The sequence below is a fragment of the Urocampus carinirostris genome, chromosome 5, assembly GCF_059441175.1.
Source record: "Urocampus carinirostris isolate Australia breed hairy pipefish chromosome 5, RoL_Ucar_1.0, whole genome shotgun sequence".
Lineage (NCBI taxonomy): Eukaryota > Metazoa > Chordata > Actinopteri > Syngnathiformes > Syngnathidae > Urocampus > Urocampus carinirostris.
This window is the reverse complement of record NC_142353.1, coordinates 7953044-7976235: the sequence shown is the minus strand read 5'-3', so window position 1 is coordinate 7976235 and position 23192 is coordinate 7953044. Positions and strand designations below refer to the sequence as shown.

General features: G+C 38.4%; 1 protein-coding gene across 2 annotated transcripts in view; it reads left to right on the top strand.

The window, feature by feature from the left end:
- The window catches only part of tmem150aa (transmembrane protein 150Aa), a 28086-nt gene extending 7881 nt beyond the window's left edge, over positions 1 to 20205 (top strand). For both annotated transcript variants that reach the window (XM_088335551.1, XM_088335550.1), the window contains exons 2-8: positions 185 to 449; positions 3150 to 3197; positions 3272 to 3358; positions 4315 to 4382; positions 8483 to 8610; positions 10915 to 11092; positions 15675 to 20205. In XM_088335551.1, coding sequence (XP_088191677.1) covers positions 385 to 449; positions 3150 to 3197; positions 3272 to 3358; positions 4315 to 4382; positions 8483 to 8610; positions 10915 to 11092; positions 15675 to 15976 — 876 coding nt within the window. In that variant the 5' untranslated portion in view covers positions 185 to 384 and the 3' untranslated portion in view covers positions 15977 to 20205. The remainder of the gene's footprint in view (positions 1 to 184; positions 450 to 3149; positions 3198 to 3271; positions 3359 to 4314; positions 4383 to 8482; positions 8611 to 10914; positions 11093 to 15674) is intronic.
- Positions 20206 to 23192: the final 2987 nt, after the last annotated feature.

Here is a 23192-nt window from a genome sequence, read left to right as displayed (position 1 = left end):
GAAGACAGAAGCGGACTAATTAGTTTAAAATTATTTCATATCCGGAAAATGTCCTTTTTACACAAGCAATTCGAACCATGATCATGATCCTAGAATGGATTAAGCTCGTAATAAGAAGAACCAGAATACAGTGGTTGTATTTGACAATAGGTGTATAAACGCTGAACTTTTTTTTTTTGCTCAGGTGAAAGGCTGTTCGCAGGGTTCCTGGAGTGAGCTAGCCGTGACCTCCCCCTTCAGTTTCCTTGTATTCCCCACCCCCTCCTAGTGTGTTCCCCCGCGTGTTAGTGATCCCCGGTTCCCTGTCCCATCCCCCTTGTTGTGACGATCTGAAGCCACCCTCTCACTCCATGCTTGGGACAACGCCAGCTCACTGCCAGCCCAATGACTGCCTGGATCGTCCTTCCGGTCAGCCTGTCTGCCTTCTCCATCACGGGAATATGGATAGTGTGAGTGGTGCACTGCAAACTTAACATCTCTCTTGTCATGTGATAACATTGTGTGATAGCAAGCCTGAAGTGGTCTTTATCATTGTCACAGCTGTCTGATATTTTTGAAGACCACGAGAGACAAAGCACGCCTTTAAATTAGCAGAAAAGTGAACCAAAAATTGTTATTTCCAATATTTAAATGAGGCATTGTTTTTGTTGAATGATTTAAGAGAAAAACATTGTAAAACTTTCAGAGAGAGAAATAAGTACTGTATTTTTAGCACTAGATAGTTTATTCATTCCCGTAGGGAAATTCACACTTCCAGCTGTATCCTTGTGTTGAAAATAAAACCATAATAAAGTCAAAGGAATATAATACATAAATACCCAATGTAACGTGTTGGCTACAAGTTGCACCCTCCAAATATAGTCTCTTGTAATATTTTGTTCATACTGTAAATAAGGGCATCAGAACTAAAACGACAACAAGGGCTGAGTTTGTACAAAATTAAAGTACTGTATTTGTGCATTGATTGATCCGTCAAAATATATCGCCGATCACAATTACGAAACATTGGATGCAACGGGATTGGAACCCAGTTCGCAGCTGGGAGGGCGCCATATCCTAGCCACTAGACCAAGGGTAGGGAACCTATGGCTCTTTTCATGAGTACGTATGGCTCCGAAATAAAATGTAACTATTGCACATCTCTCTGTGGTGTTCCAAAGTCAAGTGATTTCAACCCGATTTTGGACCATATAAAGCTGAAGCAACTTCATGCAGAAGTTCGATAAGAAACCATTTAAACTGATAACTAAAAACGCTGGCAAACGACTTTGATTAGGTGAGCAGTACAGGTGGGCGGATCCCTGCACACAGCGCAAGGCACTTCCTTCTCTCTCTCTCTCTCTCTCTCTCGCTCAGTGCAGTGAATATGACGATATGCTTATGGTTTGCAGTAATTTGTGACATTTCCACAAAAGAACTTTGCATCACTTTGTTTTGAAACCGTTATTAAGGAAAAATTTCATGGGAAAAAATGGCCTCAACACTCTTAATTGAAGGTGGAAGACAAATTGTAAATGGCATATTTACATTGATTTGGGACACCGGATTTGGCATTCTTATCATTTCATACATTTGATGAAATCATCAAATGACACACGGTGAAATAAAATGTGCTGAAGAATTAGCTTTTGTCTAGAGAGCGTGTTTGGCAGTTTTTTCAACTTTGTCTGAAAATATATGATGTGGCTCTCTCAATTTCTTTTTAAAACATTTTTTGATTTTATGGCTCTTTGGGTCAAAAAGGTTCCTGACCCCTGCACTAGACCAGTGTTAATCGGCACAGTAATCTATTGTGATACTGTGCTGTTGGAATTTATCCAATTTTTTTTAACTTGTGTGGTCGAGCAAAAGCCATCTTCCATTTAGATTTACTACTGCAACAGCACTGAGTGGTGGTGTCTCGCCGGATTTTTTTCGATGAAAGAAATGGGCCTTGGCTCAAAAAAAGGTTAAAACACTGCACTAGACCACATTCAGACGACACACACAAAAAGGCATTAGGTTTTATCTCATCATCACACTCTTTTTGGTCACAGTGCCATCCATGTTAGGGAATGAAGAAAAGAGTCGTCTTGAAAGATGTAAATTAACGTTAAAAAAAGCGCAACGAGGGAAACAACTCTTTGGTGTTTCTGATAAAGAATCAGAATTTAAGGGCCATATAATTGAATACATTGTAAATTTTATATTGCTGTTTTTTTCTTTGTTTACGTTGCCAATAAATCATTCTAATCACGACCGCACGTATTCATCGTTTACCACATACAATGCTTATATTGAGATGAGAAAAAGTAAAGAAAATTATATACGAATTTTTAATCTTGAAAAAAATCGGGGTGCATGTTCCACACGAGAGCGCTTTATTCAAGAATAAATAAGGTAAAAACATTTTTTACATGTACAATGTATTTTTAGGGATGAGTAAGGACAAATACCATCTGTTGGTGTCTATACCAACCTTATTTGAAGAGAGCAGCAATATAGCCTACAAATATTTTAAAAAGAGGCATGATTCATTTATTTTCTACTAACTGTTGAAACAAGTATTGCTTTTTTAAACTTTGTTATTCTTCACCCATAGTCACTGTTAATTTGGAAGACAATTTTGCTTGGTTGAAGGCAAATTGTTTTTATTCATAACACATACGTTTTTTGGGTCTCAAGTCAGCCCGTTTTCTTCTCTGAACACCTAATTTGCATGACTTGAGGCCTGACAGATTAATATAAAGGACTTTGATACTCATTTAGATAAATAGATAGATAGAGATAGATAGATACTTTATTCATCCCCATTATTTAGTCCACATATGCAATACCAACTGGAAGTTGCTGCTTGGGCTGGCCTCCCCTTTATTTAGTATTAGATATTGGTTTGGTTAGTTAGGTTAACTCCTGGATAAAAAGGTGCATATCATTCTTGTAGATTACTATGTGCCTGGCTTCTCTAAACTTTGAAATGTAGTAGTACTTGGTAATTGTATCTTTCTAAACGAATCCCGTTTGCAATCTAATACTCCCCAAAAATTAACATCAAATTCAACTTCCTCATCTAGTGTTTGAATACAGCAATTATGATGAGTAACCTCTTTCAGTGCCTTTACATCTCCTGTGTAAACCACAATTAAACCCTTTTGACATTTACTTTGCAGGTACGCCATGGCTGTGATGAATCACCATGTTTGTCCTGTGGAGAACTGGTGAGGGATTTTTGTTTCGAGAAACAAATGTCGATGTTTTCGGCTTTCTTGAGTTGGATGTGTCACAACTGCAGGTCTTACAACGTAACCTGCACAGAAGAACTGTTCCGGCCGGGCTTCCCTAAGACCTGCTGCACCATCCAGGACATCCCCCTCATCAGGTGACAACTTCTGCCTCTATCTCTTTCCTAACAATCAACAAAGACAATAGCTTAATCCCAATACTCCTGCTTACTTTAGCAAAGCACATTCACAATCAGAGTAAGAAAGTCTGAATCCTCCCCTAAGTAGCATAAAGTGGAAATGTGACAAGTACACTAGCCTTTTTTCACAAAGTGAGGTTGGGAGCTTGATCGCTTCTGCGAAGTCACGTCCCTTCACATTACTGACCAGCTGGAAGCAATCTTTGGAAGGACTGAACCTATTACATGCGTTTGTTTCGTCTTATGTTATGGAATATAAATAGATAAAAAGATTTTTTTCTGGGACAAGAAAAAATACAGAGGCTCCTAATGTGGTTGTGGGGAAGACTGAAGAATAAACAAGGGTGAAGCGCAGTACTCGTTTGACAGCATTCCTATTTTAAAAAAGAATACTACAGTATATTGGTTAAATCAGTTCCAATGTTACTGTTTTGAGTGTAGTGATTTTTTTTAGGGGGGGGGGGGGGGGGGGGGGGCAGAACAAACAATTCTATATATGTTAAGCCACACCAAGTGATGATGTGTTAATGAGGAAGTACATTCCTAATTGCCAAAAAAATATTCTCTTGCACTCACCAAAGAAGGGGTTGCTTTGTGTTGGCTTTGCCTTTGCATTCCTTGTTATCTTGTGAGTAACGGCAGCTGGCATTAGTTTTTACGGCATTTGTCCTATGAAGTGTCATTGCCTTTACGGGTCACGCCCAATAATAAAGTTTCACGCTACACCTAAACATGGCACTATGAAATAGTTAAAGGATTACGTATCATTTATGGACATTTATTATGGGTCATGCAAAAAAAAAAATTAAGCGTCCTTAAATAGTGCCTGAATTTGGCCATTAAAAAGGTGTTCGAACCCTGCATATAGTCATTAGTATTGTCTTTACCATCCTGTTGGGTCTTTTTCTTTGTAGCAAATGTGGATCTTTCCCGCCTGAAAGCTGCCTGTTCAGCCTCATCGGCAATGTTGGAGCCTTCATGGGTAAGATTGTCTCTTTAAGAAACCAAACATGGAATGTGCTGAGGATCCCCAAAAATGTTTGTCTCACCACATGCAGTAAATGTAAAACTACCGCTGGCCGCCCCTTGGCTTGGGAAAAATACTTCTGTTAATTATTATTGTATTATTTTCAGGGTTTACGATATTTCTGCTTTGTCTGAAACAATATTGATACTGATATCCGTGAACTATACCTAGTAAGTCAGTCTTTATTGAGGTTTTGTGAATTACACATTTCTCAAGTTTCTACTTTTTCCGTTTATGATAACGTTCACATATGGAATGTTTACTTTGTAAACATAAAGACTAAATTGTTCCAAAAAAGGAGAGGGAAACAAGAACAAACATGGCGATACGTTTGCTTCCTGTGACAGCAGCGTTGTATATAAACATTTGTGTTTTGCTCACATCGAACACATTGAGACATTTTTACACTCTTGACAGAAATGTTCTCATTTTACAAATTATTTCCCCATATTTCTATACTCCATTTCCGCAGTTAATTAATCCCATTACCATCTATATGAAGTGAATATATGTGAAGTTGGCCTGGAGAAGAATGGGCGCCACCAGGCTGTACTTGCCCAAGACGAAACACAGGCAATTGTGCCCTCACAACCCTAGCTGTTAAGAGATCCACCGACCTACCCACCCAAGAACCATTATGTGCGGGCAAAATACAGCCTGCAGGCTACATGCAGCCTGTTTTTGTTACTTGCGCTATATACAAAGATTTAAAAACTCAGGTAAAGTGTTGTCTTATCTTCCAAAATTGCGAAAACCATTTTCTGTTTTTCCAGGCATCGCTCTGTAGTTAAAAATAGAACGTTGCAACTTGCAACTCATTTTGGCAGAGCATGTCACATTTTTCTTAAGTATTTTCTTTTTAACAAGAAAAAAGAGGTAATAATATAGTAAAATGTAGTAATACAGTTGTGGTCAAAAGGTCAAAACTACACTTCAGAAGAACATAATGTCATGCCTCACTTGTGTTTGCAGTTATTTCTACAATTCTGTTTTTCTCTGATGGAGTGATTAGAACAGATAGTTCTTTGTCATAAAAATCACCCATGAGGTTTGGTTCCTTTAAGATTTTATAATGAGTTAACAGAAAAAGTGATTGGGTCAAAAATATACATACAGCAAAACGGATTAGAAATTTTGGTGACTTAGAAAGTTGTCTCAGTGAAATGAGCTTCATAGCATGGCCTCTTATCTTCTTGTGAGTGATTTTGAGTGACTACTGCTGGTGCCTTCTCTGAGGCCATTTAAATAGGGCTCATTAGATGCAAATGCCCACTAACCATACAATGAGAAAGTCGTAGGAGCTCAGGATTGATCTGAAAAGGCGAAATATTGACTTGAACAAGTCAGGAAAGTCACTTGGAGCCATTTCAAAGCAGCTGCAGGTCCCAAGAGCAACAGTACAAACAATTGTATAAAAAGTATAAAGTGCATGGCACTGTTTTGTCACTGCCACGATCTGGAAGAAAATGCAAGCTATCACATGCTGCTGAGAGAAAATTGGTCAGGAGGGTGAAGATTCAACTGAGAATCACCAAAAAACAGATCTGCCAAGAATTGGAAGCTTCTGGAACACAGGTCTCCGTGTCTACAGTCAAGCGTGTTTTGCATAGCCATGGACTGAGAGGCTGTCGTGCAAGAAAGAAGCCCTTGCTCCAAAAGCGGCACGTTCAGGCTCGACTGAAGTTTGCTGCTGATCACATGGACAGAGATAAGACCTTCTGGAGAAAATTTCCTTGGTCAGACGAAACAAAAATCGAGCTTTTTGGCCACAATGCCCAGTAATATGTTTGAAGGACAAAAGGTGAGGCCTTTAACCCCAAGTACACCATGCCTACCGTCAAGCACGGTGGTGGTAGTATTATGCTGTGGGGCTGTTCAGACGCTCAGCACAGTAACATAGTATGTGTATTTGTAATATTAATCATGTAAAAATTCAACAACAACAAACCTGTGGTTAAAGCGATAGGAATGACTGGAGAGGTGTTGTAAAAGGATAGTGTGATGTTTGGACACGTTCTAAAGGATGGGGAGGGCACCTGTATGATGCGGCAGGGGTAAACAAGTGAAAGCTGCCAGGCCCTGCTGTTGAACAGAAGAGTGTGTTGTCACCTTGACCCGAGTGATATGGCCACTTTCTTGTGTCCTGTTCCATCTGCAGCGACAAAAGCATGACCAACCTAGATGCCGAGGCACCTAACTTGTTTGGGTGTTTGGGCGTTTAGGTGGGCCATGGTCCAAAAATGTTTGTGTGTGGGTTTTTTTTCCCCCTTTTTATTTTCTTTATTGTATGTGTTTGTCTTTCTGTCGGTCACCCCTCTTGAGGGATATGACCAAGGTAGATAGATAGATAAAAAATTTACGGAGATTTTGAAAGATTTACTAAACGTGTGTAATTAAATGGACAAAAAACGTTGACACTAGATAAATCTAACGATTATATTTTCAACATTATGTTTCTATGATGGCAAGGCACAGCCTTACTTGCCTCCTCTGATTGCATGTCATTGATAAAATGAGAAGAATGTTGGTTTACATAAAGGTTTATTCGGGGCAATGTTTTCACAATTGTTAAATAAATTGTTAACCATTTACCCATTATATTTTCCATCCTTGTTCCAAATTGGGCTCAATTCCTTTTCCTTTCACTTTTAAAGAGACCCAAAATTTGCATCTGTCGAGGTCTGTGCATTGTTCAATGCCAAAATAGTGAACACAATATATCATCATGGAAGGATGAGTGAGCACTACCAATTGAGTGTGCGTGTTTCCCCATGTCAGCATCTGGAGCTGCAGAAGGGCTTGAAATAGCCCGAGTTTTCTAAATCAATAATGAATGTCGTTTCCTTCCCTTGACAACCTCCCAATCCTTCCTCTCCTTCATGCACCCGTCTTGGCCTCCCTCACTTTCTCCTTTCATCCTGTCATGTGGGAGAAATGCCCAGACACTATCCTTTGCCCCTAGTTCAGTCTAGTGATAAGGACAGACATTCTTTTGAAAAATATATCCACACAGAATCTCAATAAGTTACCTTTTTACATAAAAACGTCTCTATGTGCCTCTATTATTATTACTCCTGCCTCTCACTCATTGAGTTGACACAGTTGATATGAGGTGAGAGCAGCATGTGCTGTCCTTAGATTGCAAGTATGACCCCAAATCAAAAGAACAAGAAAAATATTCATTAAACAAATCATTTTTGCGCTCTCTTGCAAAATTCCTCAAATGTGCAGCGGACAGTGGAAAACGGCAAGCTGACATTTTTCACGATGCATGAGCTTAATAAATTCAAAACACCGCAGTGACGTCTGAAAACATTTATGACGCTCTTGAAGGGGATAAATTACTTCGTGTTTATTATTCATAAATAACCGGAGCATTTTATATAATAATAATAATGATAATAATAATAACAATAATAAAAAAATCTTTTATCTTATTATTAGTATTATTTACTAGGTGTTAATGATAATTCAACTTTTCACTCACAAATCCTGCAAAGCCCTCAATTTATCTGTATTACACATCAGCGAAAGTTAACAATTACTTTCTATTGTCTTTCTTTATCATTGGAGTCATACTTCAGGTCACTGGAGTTTCCTTTCATTGTTAAGGAACAATGACAAGTGAATGCAATGTGGTCAGCACTAAAACCATGGCTGCTTTGCAATCTGGCACTATTCTCCACTATTCTCATTTGTGTTTTCTTTCGGCATAGTAGTAAATATGTGCTTGTTTTTTTTTTTTTTTTTTTTTTTTTAAATTGCTCCTGTATTGTCCATCTTGAATGGTCATATGTTCCGAAAACACGTGACATAAACGACTTGCAGTACAGATGAAAATGGCTTCAGGGGTGCGGGGCCACTGCACCATTAGCATTCTGCAGCCAACACCATATTCCCTATGCACTAAGCCTAAGGCTTAAAATCTCTTGTGGCTTGTACAAAGAAACAATTGAGTCTTGTTCTTAAATTTGAGCATGCGGCTTTTAATCGGGTGCACGTTTGTTTTAAGTTAATTGTTTGGTTAGTGTTAATATGTACACTTGTCTCGGCAGTGGTGATGGTGTGCCTTCTACGCTACGCCCAGGTGATCGAACACTGCCAGGGGGGTTGGGTCAACACCAGTGCCCTGGCAGCAGGTTGCACCAACGCAGTGGGTCTGGTCATGGTAGGCAACTTCCAGGTAAGCCAGCTCCTCCCAGCACTGCGTTTTGAAGACCGGGGAGTATTGCATGAAACAAAGATAAGGGATTAAGCTAAAATATGTTTCTAGCCTTGGCTGAATTTAGGCATTCCCTGGTTGGATGAAACTAGGTTAAATTTAGCTTGGCTCAGTGACTACAGTAATTTCATACCTACAGCTAGCCTGCTCCAGAGCAGGTTAACAACCAGGTTAAGATTATCTCCAAAGATACATCTGGCACTTCTACTGTCAATCATGAAAAAAATAATGTGCTTTAAAGCATTTTCATGGACTTTCTTGATATGTTCCATTATAATATAATTGTAACAACAGTTATTTTTATTTTTTGGGGGGAGGGGGGGTGAAGTTTATATAGTCATTCATCTAGTACATTTCTTGCCATGTGTTTATTGCAATGACGATCATAATGCTTGTCACATTTACATCAGAGCTTTGACTATGTATATTATTATTGTAATGTAGATTCCAAAAAGTGATACTAAAACTTGCAAAGGTGATATTAAGAATTATTTGAAAAGGGTAATATTGGCGCACCTCCCATTCATTCGCTTCCTTGTCAAAGAGGGAGAAGTCTGTTCTTTATGAAGGATCATCCATCCATCTATTATCTGCACTGCTTATTCTCAGTAGGGTTGCGGGGGTGCTTGAGCCAATCCCAGCTATCTTCGGGCAGGGGACAGACTGAAACGGTTGGCAGCAAGTCGCGGGGCACACAGAGACGGACAACTCACTTGCTCATTCACACCTAGGGACTATTTGAAGTGGCCAATTAACCTGACATGCATGTTTTTGGAATGGGGGAGGAATCCAGAGTGCCCGCAGTAAACCTAAGCAAGCACAGGGAGAACATGAAAACTCGCACATTAAGGCTGGTAGCTGGATTTGCACCCATGACCTCAGAACTGTGCCACGAACGCGCTAACCACTCAGTTATGAAGGATCAATAAAATACAAATACAGAAATAATAATCTATAAATGTTCAGTTTAATCTTATCTACCGTATTTTCCCGACTATAAATCGCACCTAAAAGTCTTTATTTTTTTCAAAAGCTGACCATGCGCCTTATAATACAGTGTGCCTTAAATATGGATCAATATTGAGTCGCTAGGTCTCGCAACTAAGGCAAGCAGCCGCCGACTAGGTTTCCCCCGTAGACATAGGTAGGTGTATGCTGGGATATATATACTGCAGTGTTCTCGTTTGCCCGCCTCCCGGCGTCCTAGACGCATCATTATTGCTGGGTACGCATCGTGTCAAATCAACGTGCGTCCCCGGGATGCAACTTTTTTGACACAAAATTCTCATTATTACCCGATTATTTTTTTTTAAACAACGATTTACCGCACTCCAAACTTTTTGTCAGGCAGATCTGCCATTGTTGTTTTGGTCTCGCGGTTCAAGTTTTCGTCTGCACGACGATCTCGGCAAACGAGGTCTCGTTGCTTAGAGATTACGTAATTGTTGTGGTGGTTGTCGTCGAGCGAAGGTTAAGTATGCCCCCGAAAAAACAGTTAGTATTGGGTTAAAATCAACACAAAATTGGTCATTTTTTCATATTGTTAGAAAATGATATAATGAAATAGTGAATATGTTTAATTGCTGTTAAAGTGTCAAGAAAATTGTTCAAACTAAAAATTTCTTCAGTGTCGGTAATAAGTCGAAACACGTGTGTTGAAGCGAACGATTCGAAGAAAGAAAATAAACAAAAGAATACTCCTAGCAAGAAAAGGACTGGAAGTGGTTAAAAAAAAGAATGTTCAGATTCATAGGCAATAAAATTGTCTTTGCTGCATTAGCCGTGAATTAAACCCAACCTCACGTGTGGCAGGCAAAAACTATATCACTAAACCAAAATATACACTTAAGTGGAGCCCTAGAAATACCAGTTACTTTCATTTATCCAGTGCGCAATTGTATGCCATGCTTTTTTTTAAGTGCTTGTAACCTTTTTTCGTATTCCTCTCACATCTTTATAAAACCCCGTATAAGAAGATGTTCTTCGGACTTAAACAACGATGGATGACACTCATTCATTTTCCGATCCGTAATTCTGAGATCGATCCTAGGTGTCTATTTAAAAATGCAGTGAACGCGGATTTATCGCAAATATCTACAGACGTGCTTCTTCATCCTGGCTCGGCAATCATGCAACCGATTAGGCCAAAATTTGCCAGCCAACCTGGTTTAAGCTGCGCTTACTCGGTTAGCCTGGATATTTTTTTTAATCCACTTTTGTGCAATATCCCTTCAGTGTCTATGTGCGTTTGTGTGTTTGCGTCAGGTGGACCACGCCAAGTCCCTTCACTATGTGGGCGCTGGCGTGGCCTTCCCGGCCGGGCTGCTCTTCGTGTGTCTGCAGTGCGTGCTCACCTACCGAGTGGCCGTCACCGCCTTGGACTACTGGATGGCCCACTTCCGTGTAGCTCTGGCGCTCGTGGCCATGGTCTCCCTCGTGCTCAGTATCCTTAAAATTAAGTTTCAAGACATATTCTCAGGTTCTAAATACCGGACTGTGTGTGGCAGTATTTTTTGATAGTTTGGCCAGGGGTGCGACTTATATTCCGGTGGGACTCTGTAATATTATGGACAGATTTTTACTAGGTATGTAATTTCTCATTTTTCATGGGTATATCATCTCACATTTTCACTCTGAACTCCAATAGGCTGCTCAATACATGTGTTGATAATTTCAATTTTGCCCCATTTTGTCGACAATTACTCCCCAAAGCATATGTCACTGGCGCAAACTTCACTAAAATGACTTTGTATCTCATTTTTTGGGGGGTAATGTAATCGAACTGTAAAGCACAGATAATTTTAACCTTGTATAGAAATTACTTTTGAGCAGGTTGAAAGTATTTACTTTGGTGGAATTAAACCACTTTTTCTTACTAAACGGGTTACAAATGTACAGAAGATAAGGCATCATTTTGCCAAAGTAAATATATTCAACTGGCTCAAAAGGGATTTTTTTATATAATCATATGAACAAATTTGGCACCAAAAACAAAATAAGCTGCAAATTACAAGCTTGAAATAGTGAAAAGCAAAAAGTGCGGATGATTGAGTCCGACATAAGCGGCGTGGAACTCTAAGACTGAAGTGGCAGGTTTACCTTGACCGTGACGAAGCGGATGAAAATTTGAATGAATTTAGTGATTTGGAGTGAAAATTATTGTTTGGTAAGCACGTTGTTTATGCTATTCTGAATAACTCTTAATATGCTACGTCATTACTAAAATTTACAGCCATGTTGATCATATCAATTTTGTATACCTACGACCTTATTCAGCCCGTTGCTCTTTTTTATGTTAAGTTGTCTTTCAAGATTAAATATATGGTTTTGGTGTTGGGTTTTATCAAATACCCTTCCCCCCAAAAACGATTCATACTCCGGTGCGACTAATTTATGTTTTTTTCCTTCTTAATTAGGCAAATTTTGGCTGGTGCGACCTACACTCCACGGCGACTTGTAGTGCGAAAAATACAGTATTATTTTTACAATATCAAATGGACATTGTGTATTATTTAACACGTCCTAGTGGTAGAAAGACAACTCAATTAATGAAATACTTTTTGGATTTTTGTACTTATTTCAATAACATGAAGCTAACTTAGAGAGAGCTAACATGATTCTTCGCTATCATGCTGCTACAGGTAAAAAAAAAAAACCTTGGTAGGGCAAAGAAATGAAAAGAAAAATTTGACTTGGTCAGTTTGAGTTCTGCTAGTTTTTCTTCTTCCTTGTGGTTTGTGGCTCTCATTTTGGTTGCACCACACTAGGCGTCGCCAACCTTTTTCAAAGGTAGAGCTACTTTATGTTACTAATTAGCACAAAAGGCACCCAGTTTTATATGTATTTCTAAAAAATTACAACTAACCATGGTATTACTATTTAATTACCAAGTAAACAATTGGTAAGTAAGTAAGTAGTAAGGTTATATAGACTATCAACCACAAAAAAAATGAGCTTAAACCTTAGTTTTAAACCCTAACTCTAGCACTGACTTTTTTTCGGAACCCTAAAGCCGGTTTAAAACCCTAACCTGCATCCCAAACTCCCGCACCTAACCCTTGCCCTACACCTAAACAGTTGTAACCCTAGCTCTAAACCCATTTTGGAACCCCACCCTCAATCTGGAACCCTAATATGGATCTTAAACTTTAGTTCCTAAACCTAACACTAGCTATAAGCTTAGCCCCAACCCTATTTTAGAACCCTAATTTCAGTTTAATACCCAAATAAGGAATCTAAATCTTAGTTTCCAACCCTTGCCCCAATCCTATTTTGGAATCATAAAATAAGTTATTTGATGACCTAACCCCAGCTCCTAACTCTAGCCCAATGGTTCCCAAACTTTTGCAGGCTGGCTCCTCTTGGCTCCAAGTGGGACTATGTTTACAGAGTCCACCATGACACTCAATGAGCTCACCCGGTGGGTGTGACAAAGTGTGGTTGATGAAAACTTTTAATCGCGTTTATTGGCTTGTGCTATTTTTAAAACTTGCCTTTGATTTGTCGGGGCTTTTAAAACTCGAACAGTAACAGTCGTGGTTGGCCAAAACTCCCATCACTCACTACAAAACCTTGAAAAACCACAGTGCTTTGCGTTTTCACAACACACTACGTCACATCGCGATGTCGATTCGCTATCGGTTAATCGTGCAGTCCTAACTAATGTGTACAAATCGTCAAGCAAACGTTCAAACTTCTGACTTCGGGCTGCTGCCCCCCTACCGCCCCCTTCTTCCTCACTGCACCCCCCAGGATCTCTGTACCGCTCCTGTACCGCCCACTTTGGGAACCACTGCCCTAGCCCAACACCTAACCCAGGAATCATGGCTATTTCAAGCATTTACAGCACGTAACTTAATTTTTTTTCAAACGCAACAATAGTGAGCTATTTTCAGGGGGACACCCTGGTTTTCACCAGCACCACAGATCAACATCTAGCGGTAAAATATTACAAAGTCTCCCTTTAAAGTAAAACTTCAAATTCAAATCTTAGTAATTTTTCTCAATTTTTATCTCATTTTACTAAAAAATATTTTTAAAGGAGGATTCCAGATTACTGTTCTCATTATTAATGTTTTTCTTATTGGGTAAAAAAAGTTATTGATTCGGAGGATAAATGTTCTCATCTTAACTATTAATTTTCTTTCAAGAAATATTTCATAAATTGAGTTTATTATACGTTTTGGCTCGGCTAATTGCGGATAATTTTTCTGAGAATTATTTGAATTGATTCATTAAAGAACAATTAACATATATATATATCTATATACATATATATATATATATATATATATATATATATATATATATATATTTATATATATATATATTTATATATATATATATTTATATATATATATATATATATACACACACCACAGCCATATCCCCCTGGTGGGAGGTGGCTAGAGTCATTTCTGAATCTTTTCGGGAGATTGATTCAGAGGATCGGATTCCCAGCCCCCTCGCTCAACCCAACTGAGGTGTTGGGAGTCATTAGGTGACCAAACCCCCCAATTCCAACCCCTAATGCTGAACGCCAAGCAGGGAGGCAACGGGTACCAATGTTTAAGTCTTGGGTATGACTCGGCCGAGGCTTGAACCACAACCTCCCAGTCTCGGGGCGGGCGCCATACCCCCAAGGCCAAATTTTTATCTTTATTATTTTTTATTATTTTAGCTAAAATATTTAAATTCGAGCTATAAGTTGTCATTTTAAGCATTAGTTTTCTTATATTAGTTTAAATGATTTTAAAATTAGGTGAAAGTATTATGTAATATAACAATGACAGACAATTTTGCTAAAATGCATAATTAAAAGTAAAAACAATTTTTGGGGTAGTTTGAGTGTTTTTATTTTCATTGCGAATTATTAATAACATTTGCAAATTTTTCAGCTATAGAAGTGGGTTTTTTTTTTTTTTAGAATTATTATTTTATCCATCCTAATGAGGGAAAACGACCTAAAAAAATGTTTATGGCAGATAATTTAGCCCATATTAAGTATTATTTTTCTTAGTAGAAATGATCTTCAATTGCGCCAAATTATCTTCCGAATCTTAACTTGTTTATTTTAAGTATTATTTTTCCTGATTTAAAACATGGCAGATATTTCTGATTAAAAATAAATCTTGAATTGAGTACATTTACCCATTATAGCAAATGTGCTTACTTTATTGATTATTTTGCCTTTCTTTCTTTTTTTTTTTTTTTAACAAGAACTAAAACTTAAAAATGGACTATAGCAGGGGTGGCAAACACGTGGCTCTAGAAACGCATGCGGCTCTTGGCCAATAAGAATGCGGCTCTGTGCCTCATCATATTTTCTATATATCCTGTGGCTCTTTGCCTTGTTTCATGTTTAGTTTTTTTTTGTGTGTATTGAGAGTGACCACTTTCCTTGAAATCAACACAAGAACAATACTTGTTATATTAAAAGGAGAGTAGTGTGTTATGGGAAATAATATGTTTTGAGTTGTGTGTGTCTGTGTGTGTCTGTCTGTCATGGCGGGTCTGTGCTTGGTGTGGCTCTTTGACTTTCACAGTTAAAAATTTCGGCTCTTTGTGTCAAACTTGTTCGCTACCCCTGGACTATAGTGAGACTAAGATATCTGCCAAATAATTTCCCATTTGGGCAGTAATTATTTCCCCCAATGAATATGAATACAGTAATCTTTTTTTGTCATTTAAAACAACGAAGTGCAACATTGTATGCAACAAGTTTAGACTTGGCACTCCAAAGTAAACACTAAAGCCTTTAAACAGAAAAATGAAATAAGACTGTCAGGATAAGCAGGCAAAAATGTTCCCAAAAATATTTACAACGCTCGGAGATTGGCTTAGGTTATAATAGTGCAATGAAAAGATGTGCAAAAACATTTAGCCAGGACAAAACCTACCAAATAAGTCGCGCGATATACTTCCTTACAGTTTTGTGCGCTTGTTTTTGGGGGGTGATGGCCCTGAGGAAGAATGTGTACCCGTTTGGGTCACTTTGCATTTGTTCCTTGACGTCTTCCTCTCAGGCGGCATCTTCTTCTGGCACGAGAGCTTCATGCTTCAGCATGCGGCAGCCATCTGTGAGTGGGTCTTCACGGTGGACATCCTGGTCTTCTACGGCACCTTCACCTACGAGTTCGGCACGGTGACTGGCGAGACCATGCTGACCGGCCTGCAGCAGTGCCTCCGCCACGGCTCAGGGGTAGTCTTGGGCCCCGGGGCCCGGGACTCCACACTGAGCGGGGCCACCAAGGGCCTCAAGTCGCCCGGAGGCAGCAGCACGTCCACGCATCTCAACTGCACCCCCGAGAGTATAGCCATGTTGTAGCCGAGGAGCTACGTGCAGAACCGACTTGAGGTAGCATGCCAACAGGAAGACCGATTCCACTTTAGAAGACATTCTGCCAAAACTCTAGTGTAACGCTGTAATATCTTTTACCTCCCTCTGAACAAGCCGACTTGACTTGTGAGCTACTCAAGGAAAAGTGAAATTATTCGCAGCGCCGGCATCGTTTTTATGGAACTCTGCACACCCAATGGTTGTACCCAGGAAACAGATTGTCCCTGATTGGTCCTCACACTAACTGCGGTGCTGTTTGCATTTTATGAAGGACTGGAGGTTCACAGACAAAATTGGATACAATTTAAAATCAAAATGGATATAGAACGGGTACGATCTCAAGCCCGAACGAGCCCGAACCGAAATTTCCCTCCTCTTCCTGAGTCCTCTCAAATAAAAGATGAAAAATCGGGGTAAGTCCTTCAAATCAAGTTAATTCCTTGGGCTGGGGTGGAGTTGCGCTTTTACACTCGATGGGTCGGGTTGGGCTGGATTTTTTTTTTATATGCCCAGTCTTGCCTCTAAAATAAAATGGTAATTCAGAAGATAAATACAAATAAAAACAGAAATACATTAATGACTAAATGTAAAGACTAATAAATAATAAACAAAATGAAAGTAAAATAATAGAAAGAATTGTGCAAAAAAATATACAAAATGTGTGCAGTCAAAAGTCATTAAAGGAAAAATCTGGTCCTCTCATTTCATGCAGAACGTTCCTCCTAGTGGTACAAAATAAACACAGTAAAAAACAAAACAAAAATTGATTCGAATACTAGGCAAAAACACATGAACTATCAGCACATGCGCCTAACATGCGAAAGGTCCCCATTTCGAGGCTGGGTGGAGAGGGATGGGCGCCACCAGGCTACTTGCCCAAAAACACACCACAGGAAATGGTGCCCCCTACATACAAATTGTATTTTTTATTTTTTAAGTAATCATCGGCTGGGAAATATGTATTTTTTTCACGGTGGAATCCCCACTTAGGTTCCTGGGATGTTTGTCCGGGAGTATGTCACCACAGCATTGGCCCTCCCTCACACCCTCCAACACAGTGCCGTCTAGTGGTCAAATATAACCCACTGGGGCTGTAAAGGGACACTGGTAATTATGTAAAATAATGCCTTGTAGGGCATGGGTGTGTACCAATACCAGTTGTCTTTATTGGTGGCTAGAGCAACCTTTTTGAAGGGACAGTGTGTACGCTGTATTGTGTAGAGCAACCAAAAAAGAGTGCTACAAAGCTCGAGGATAAATACAAACTAGAACTGCATCAGTTTTCTTCTCAATTTTTGCCTACCCTTTCACAAGTTTTTTTTTTTTTTGTCTGTTTTGGGGGTACCCGTAGCAGCAAAATGGCAGACAATCATATCAGGTCCCTGGAGGTGAGACACATGTAAAATAAATACACGGCTTTTAGCCCATAAATATTCTAAAAATGCACAATTGTATGTTAGTTCATGTGTTTTTCTTGTAATGAGAATCATTATTGTTTTTTAAATGAAGTGTTTTTTTTATCATCATTAGGAAGCGCTAAATAATAACAAGGTCCTTTTAAGTTTATCAAACTATTTGCCAATTGGTGGTTGATAGACTAGTAAATGCGTAGATAGGCTAGGTAGGACTGACGCACTTAGAACCGCTGTTCTGCCATATTTTCATACTGGGAGGATTTACAACAGTAATATATAACATTTTCATTATTCGCCTGTATTTTATATAATATGTATTCAATAATTATTGATTGTTGATGGATTCAATAATAACAACAAATTAATGTGTGTGCAAGCTAAGGAACTAAGCTACTGTAAATGTGAACTTGTCATCTGAGCATTTTCATCCATTTTGTTTGCTTTCAAGTCATGTTTATTTGTATAGCCCTTAATCACAAAGTGTCCAAAAGGGGTGCACAGACCACAGATTATTGCAAACCACAGACTAATACGACCCCATCCCCTGATCTAAAACCTACATGATGGAAAATAATACACATATTATCAACATAAAATATAGGTCATTCATATGCTTTAGAATAGAAGTGTGTTTTAAGTTTAGATTTAAACATTTCCACTGAGGTTGCAGATCGAATCTCAGGGGGAAGAGCATTTCACAGCACCGAGGCCCGAATAGAGAACGCTTTCGAACCTGCGGATCTCTTTTTGGCTCTTGGGATCACTAGTTTTACTTATTACCGATATGTTACTGGCGTTGTATAAGAAGCAAAAAAGTCACAAAAGCGCCATTTTGGTGGCTCGCAAAGATGCCGCTGGTGTTCTACCCTTCCTTGCTACTGGGCGAGATTATAAAATATGTGTTACAGAATATATATCAAATAAAATACACGCGAATAATAAATGTTTTATGACTGTTGTCCAATCAGCTTACAGTAGGAAAATCTGGCAGAACACCGCCCCTCAATTTTAAAAACATTTCATTCTCAACGTTCATCTGCATTATGAAATAAATTCAAAAGAATGTTTTCATTGAATAATTAATATTTAGTTGCAATTTATACCTTTTTAAGATTGTATTTACACGTTTATTAAGTAGGTATGAATTTACATGTTGATTTTATTAACTTCTATTTATTTGTATTGAATTTCTGAATGACATGTTCCTAGCCATTTTAATTTTAACTATATGTTTGAGTTTATGCCGTTAAGAAAATGGGCTGCCTTTCTAATTTATAAAACAGATGGATTGTGCATTTATTTCATAGCCTGCAAAGACATTGATAATCCAAATGAAATGTTTGAGTTAATGCATATACAGTGTATCATCAAAATCTTAATTCATCCATCGCTCATCTAAATTCAAAGAATTCCTTCGAACCAATTCATTGATCATCATTTTGGGTCTTTGCACTAAATTTGTCTGCAGAAATGCACCAAGTTGCATTTACCTTCTGAATGTTTCCAAATGGTTACTGATATATTTGTTTTTCATTACTCTTAGTCTGTTAATGCCTTTTTAGATGAACTAGGTCAACATTCCACAGGTGTTTGATGTACCTGCAAGAATACTTCACTGAACTGGACTGCCTTTTATTTTATATCTATATTTTTAATCTTTTTAAACATCAATTTGTTCGCTGCTCTTGCCTTTATTATAAGTTTTCCATGTAGGTATGCATAACATTTTTAATTGTTGTTTTGTTGAATTTTGAATGTTGGTGACAATTAACTGCCTTATTTGGTCTTTCGTATTTGATCAAGAATGAAGTTGAATCGTAGTTTCTTCAATTTGAATGATTTTATTTTGAAAACCGTGTTCATTTGAAGTGTGTTTGTCCAGGCATCAATCAACTCCCTTCAGCCTGAAACGTCATTGATAAGACTGTGGTCATGATTGATTGACAGGTCATGTTCCCAGCCATGGGGAAAATATAGCACTATAAAAATTGAATATCTTGTTTTGTTTTTTTCGATCTTTAAATCAATTTTGCTGCTGTAATTTATTATTTTGCTAAGTAATTAACTGCACCGTCCTGATTTATTTGACCTCTAGATTTTGCTGTATTGTGTAGTGAAACCAAAATACTAACGCTAAAAAGCACAAAGAAGAAGAAAAAAGCATTGGGTCTCCGTGACCAAACTACAAAGAAATATTCTTAATTTCTTGTCAAGCTTTTTAGTTTCTTTGTGTGCCTGTAGCAGCAAGACGGCCGACAATTATGTCAGCTCCTAGTTGAAGCTTGCATTATTTAAAATGAATTAAAGAAATTCCAGACCATATTTCACGATCCTTTTTAAAGATTATTTAGTGTCTCCTAGTGGTAAAAAACACAGTACAAAAATAAAATCTTATTAAATTGAATAATAAGCAAAAAAATAAACTTTTATATGAACGTTCAATGTTTTTAATACTCATAGGTCGAGACATTTCTATTTTACATAACATGAGGCTCATTTAGCTGACATGATTGTCTGCCATCTTGCTACTACGGGTCCACCCAAATACCATACGAAAGACTGGGCCAGAAGTAAAGAGAATGGTGCGTTTTGATTACTTTGAGTCTCAGTAGTTTGTATTCTTCCTTGATATTTGTAGCACTTGCTTTTGTACTACAGAATACATTGACATCTAGTGATCGATTAACACAATGTCCCTTTACATTGTGTTTTTAAAACACAAAATAATTCACAGGGTCCATTATTAGTTGTTGACATCTAAAAATCAATTAAACAGTGAAGTAGGTCTACAATGTGCTGCAAGATTGGTCTCACATATTCTTTCTTTAAACTATTGATTGTGTACATATAGGCGGACAATTCTTGTCAAAGCTGTCATCTGTCCACTTCATTTTGTATTTTATTTTTTTTAATTTAATTTATCTTTTAACAGTTGCATCTAACACTTTTGCTAATTTTGTTCGTTTTCTTGTTCCAAAAAGTCTACAAATTTTGCCTTAGGAGAACCACGTCCTTTGTTTGATTTTGTGTTGAGCCTTATCCATCCAAGTTTGACGTTTCAAATTGTCCTTGTCCTTATGCAGGCAGTTTGTAGAAACCATCGCCGCAAGATTCGATTCTGATATTGTCTTCTCCAAAATACTGCATTAAAACCTACATTTTTTAATTATGAGAGAAAAATTAATGAGAGTCCTTTTTTAGGAGAGGGATCCAAAACTTCAAAATAATTCTCTTTAAACGAGGTTGTTAAAATTCACGCTTGTTTCCATTGCATTACATACTGTAAAAAGATTTGCTTTTTGTCTATCATTTAGATGATTTAATTTGAAAGATTTATATTTAAATATGAAATTAAAATCCTAAATTATTAAAAGTTGATCTTGGCTGATTCTTTATAAGTCGTGTTTTGACGGTAATCAAGAAGACATCCAGCCCATGTTGCATTATTGTACATTTTTGCACATAGGGAAGCAAGGGAATGAGAAGGCAGACAAGGCAAACATTGGGTTGATAAGGTTGAAATCTAAGTAAGTATTAGAAAGGCAGAAACTACATTTGTAATTAAGGTAAGAATTAATCAGATATGGCATGGCATGTGGAACGGAGAGTCCAGAGGACAATACCTACATAAAATTCAACAAAGTATTAAGACAGCAAAGGTTGATGAAAAAAACAGTGGAGTCTGATGACATAACTTAAGATTGGATACAGTGCCTTAAACAAAATATTAAAACTTGTGAGGAAACATAACTAGATTGTATGAAGACAGTCATAAGGAAGAGTTCATGGAGCATGTTAGAATGAGAAGATGAAGAGGGGGCTGGTAAAGGTAAAATCACTAAAAGGATTGTTGGTTTTGGTTATTTGGCCTCAGCAAAGGATACGTTTACAACTTTTAAGGAGTATGTGACTTTTTAATAGAATTTGAAAATTGGAACAGAGGTAAATAATGAGGGCGGTAGAGGGTAGTGTACCAAAGTGATGGATGCCAACTTCTGTTAAACTCGAATTGTACAATAAATTTAATTTATAAGGGCAGCACGGCGGTGCAGTTCTGAGGTCATGAGATAGAACCTCCTGTATGGAGTTTGCATATTCTCCCCGTGCTTGCGTGGGTTTCCTCCAGGCACTCCGGTTTCCTCCCACATTCCGAAAACATGCATGGCAGGTTAATTGGCCGGTCCAAATTGTCCCTAGGTGTAAATGAACGAGCGAATTGTCTGTCCCTGTGTGCCCTGCGACTGGCAGACAACCAGTTGAGGGTGTCCCCTGCCCACTGCCCAAAGACAGCTGGGATGGGCTCCAGCACCCCGGTGACTACTGAGGATAAGCAGTGCAGATAATGGATGGATGAATTTAATTTACCGTATTATCCGCACTATAAGGCGCACCTAAAAGCCTTTGTTTTTTTCAAAAGCTGACCATGCGCCTTATAATACAGTGCGCCTTATTTATGGATCAACATTAAGTCGCTAAGTCTTCCAACTAACTTGCAGCCGCTGACTAGATTTTCCCCTGAACGCCAAGTAGTCCGCGGTGTATGCTGGGATTTATCTACCGGCGTTTCATTGGCTAACCAATGTGTCAATCATCATTTGAATCGATCACTATTGGCTAAGGTTATTCGGAGGTCAAGGGGCGGATCCTTATCATTTACAGGCTGGCATTGGCTTAAACGGCAAAACAAAGCCTGCAATTGGCCAAAAAAGATGTGTCAATCATCAGTTGAATCGATCACTATTGGCTAAAGTCATTCGGAGGTCAAGGGGCGGATCCTTTTTATCATTTACAGGCTGGCATTGGCTTGAACGGCAAAACAAAGCCTGCAATTGGCCGAAAAAGATGAATGTGTATAGCACGTGGTTGACAGCATACAGAAAGCATGTTTTACTATACTGTATTTGTAAATATTTTATTCTCCTGGATTTACTACACTCACGGATATAAGAGGACATTGGCTGCACATTATTATGAACACAACGCCTTCGGTGAGCTACTCCGGCTATATATTATCCTTGTATCTTGTTTCAGACTGAACTCGATGTTTCTGTGATAAGCGGTGCAGATAATGGATGGAATGGAGTGTCTATTTTTAAATTAAACTCAATTCCAAGTGTTTATTGTCATATGCACAGTAAAGTTGCGAGCGAAAAAAGAAATAGAAACTAAGGAATGGTTGGCATTTCTTGAATCCCAAGACTTTAACCTTCCGAATGATGGAATGATGCATTTGAGTGACATCGTACGGACACCGCATCCGCACGTGTTCTCAACACGTCTTTGCAAGCTTTCGGAATGTTAAGGGGGTAATAAGTTTGACTGAACTATCTGACTGTTTTGTCGACGTTCCCATTGTAGCGCCTTATAATCCGGTGCGCCTTATGTATGTCAAAAATAGGACCAAAAACTATTTTTTCGGGGTGCGCCCTATAACCCGGTGCGCCTTATAGTGCGGAAAATACGGTATATGCTAAAATTTTCATACAAATGTTAAAGATCAATCAGAGATGTCAAACGGCTACCACTCATTTAACCAAATCAAAATTTTAGGGTCAGAATACCATTGCTAACAGTCTGATGTTTAAGAAAACTACAATGTTTCCCTATATTCAATACAAGTACAGTATGAGGGGTGAATTATCATGCCTCGTCAACACCCCAGGTTTTGGGATTAAAAAAACCGAGTGTCATTTTCTTTCGATTTTAGGTCAGTTCAGAACTTCATTATAACCTTTGCAAAAACAAAGAGATTAAAAACACACAAACGTGGGATCCTCTCTGACATTGAA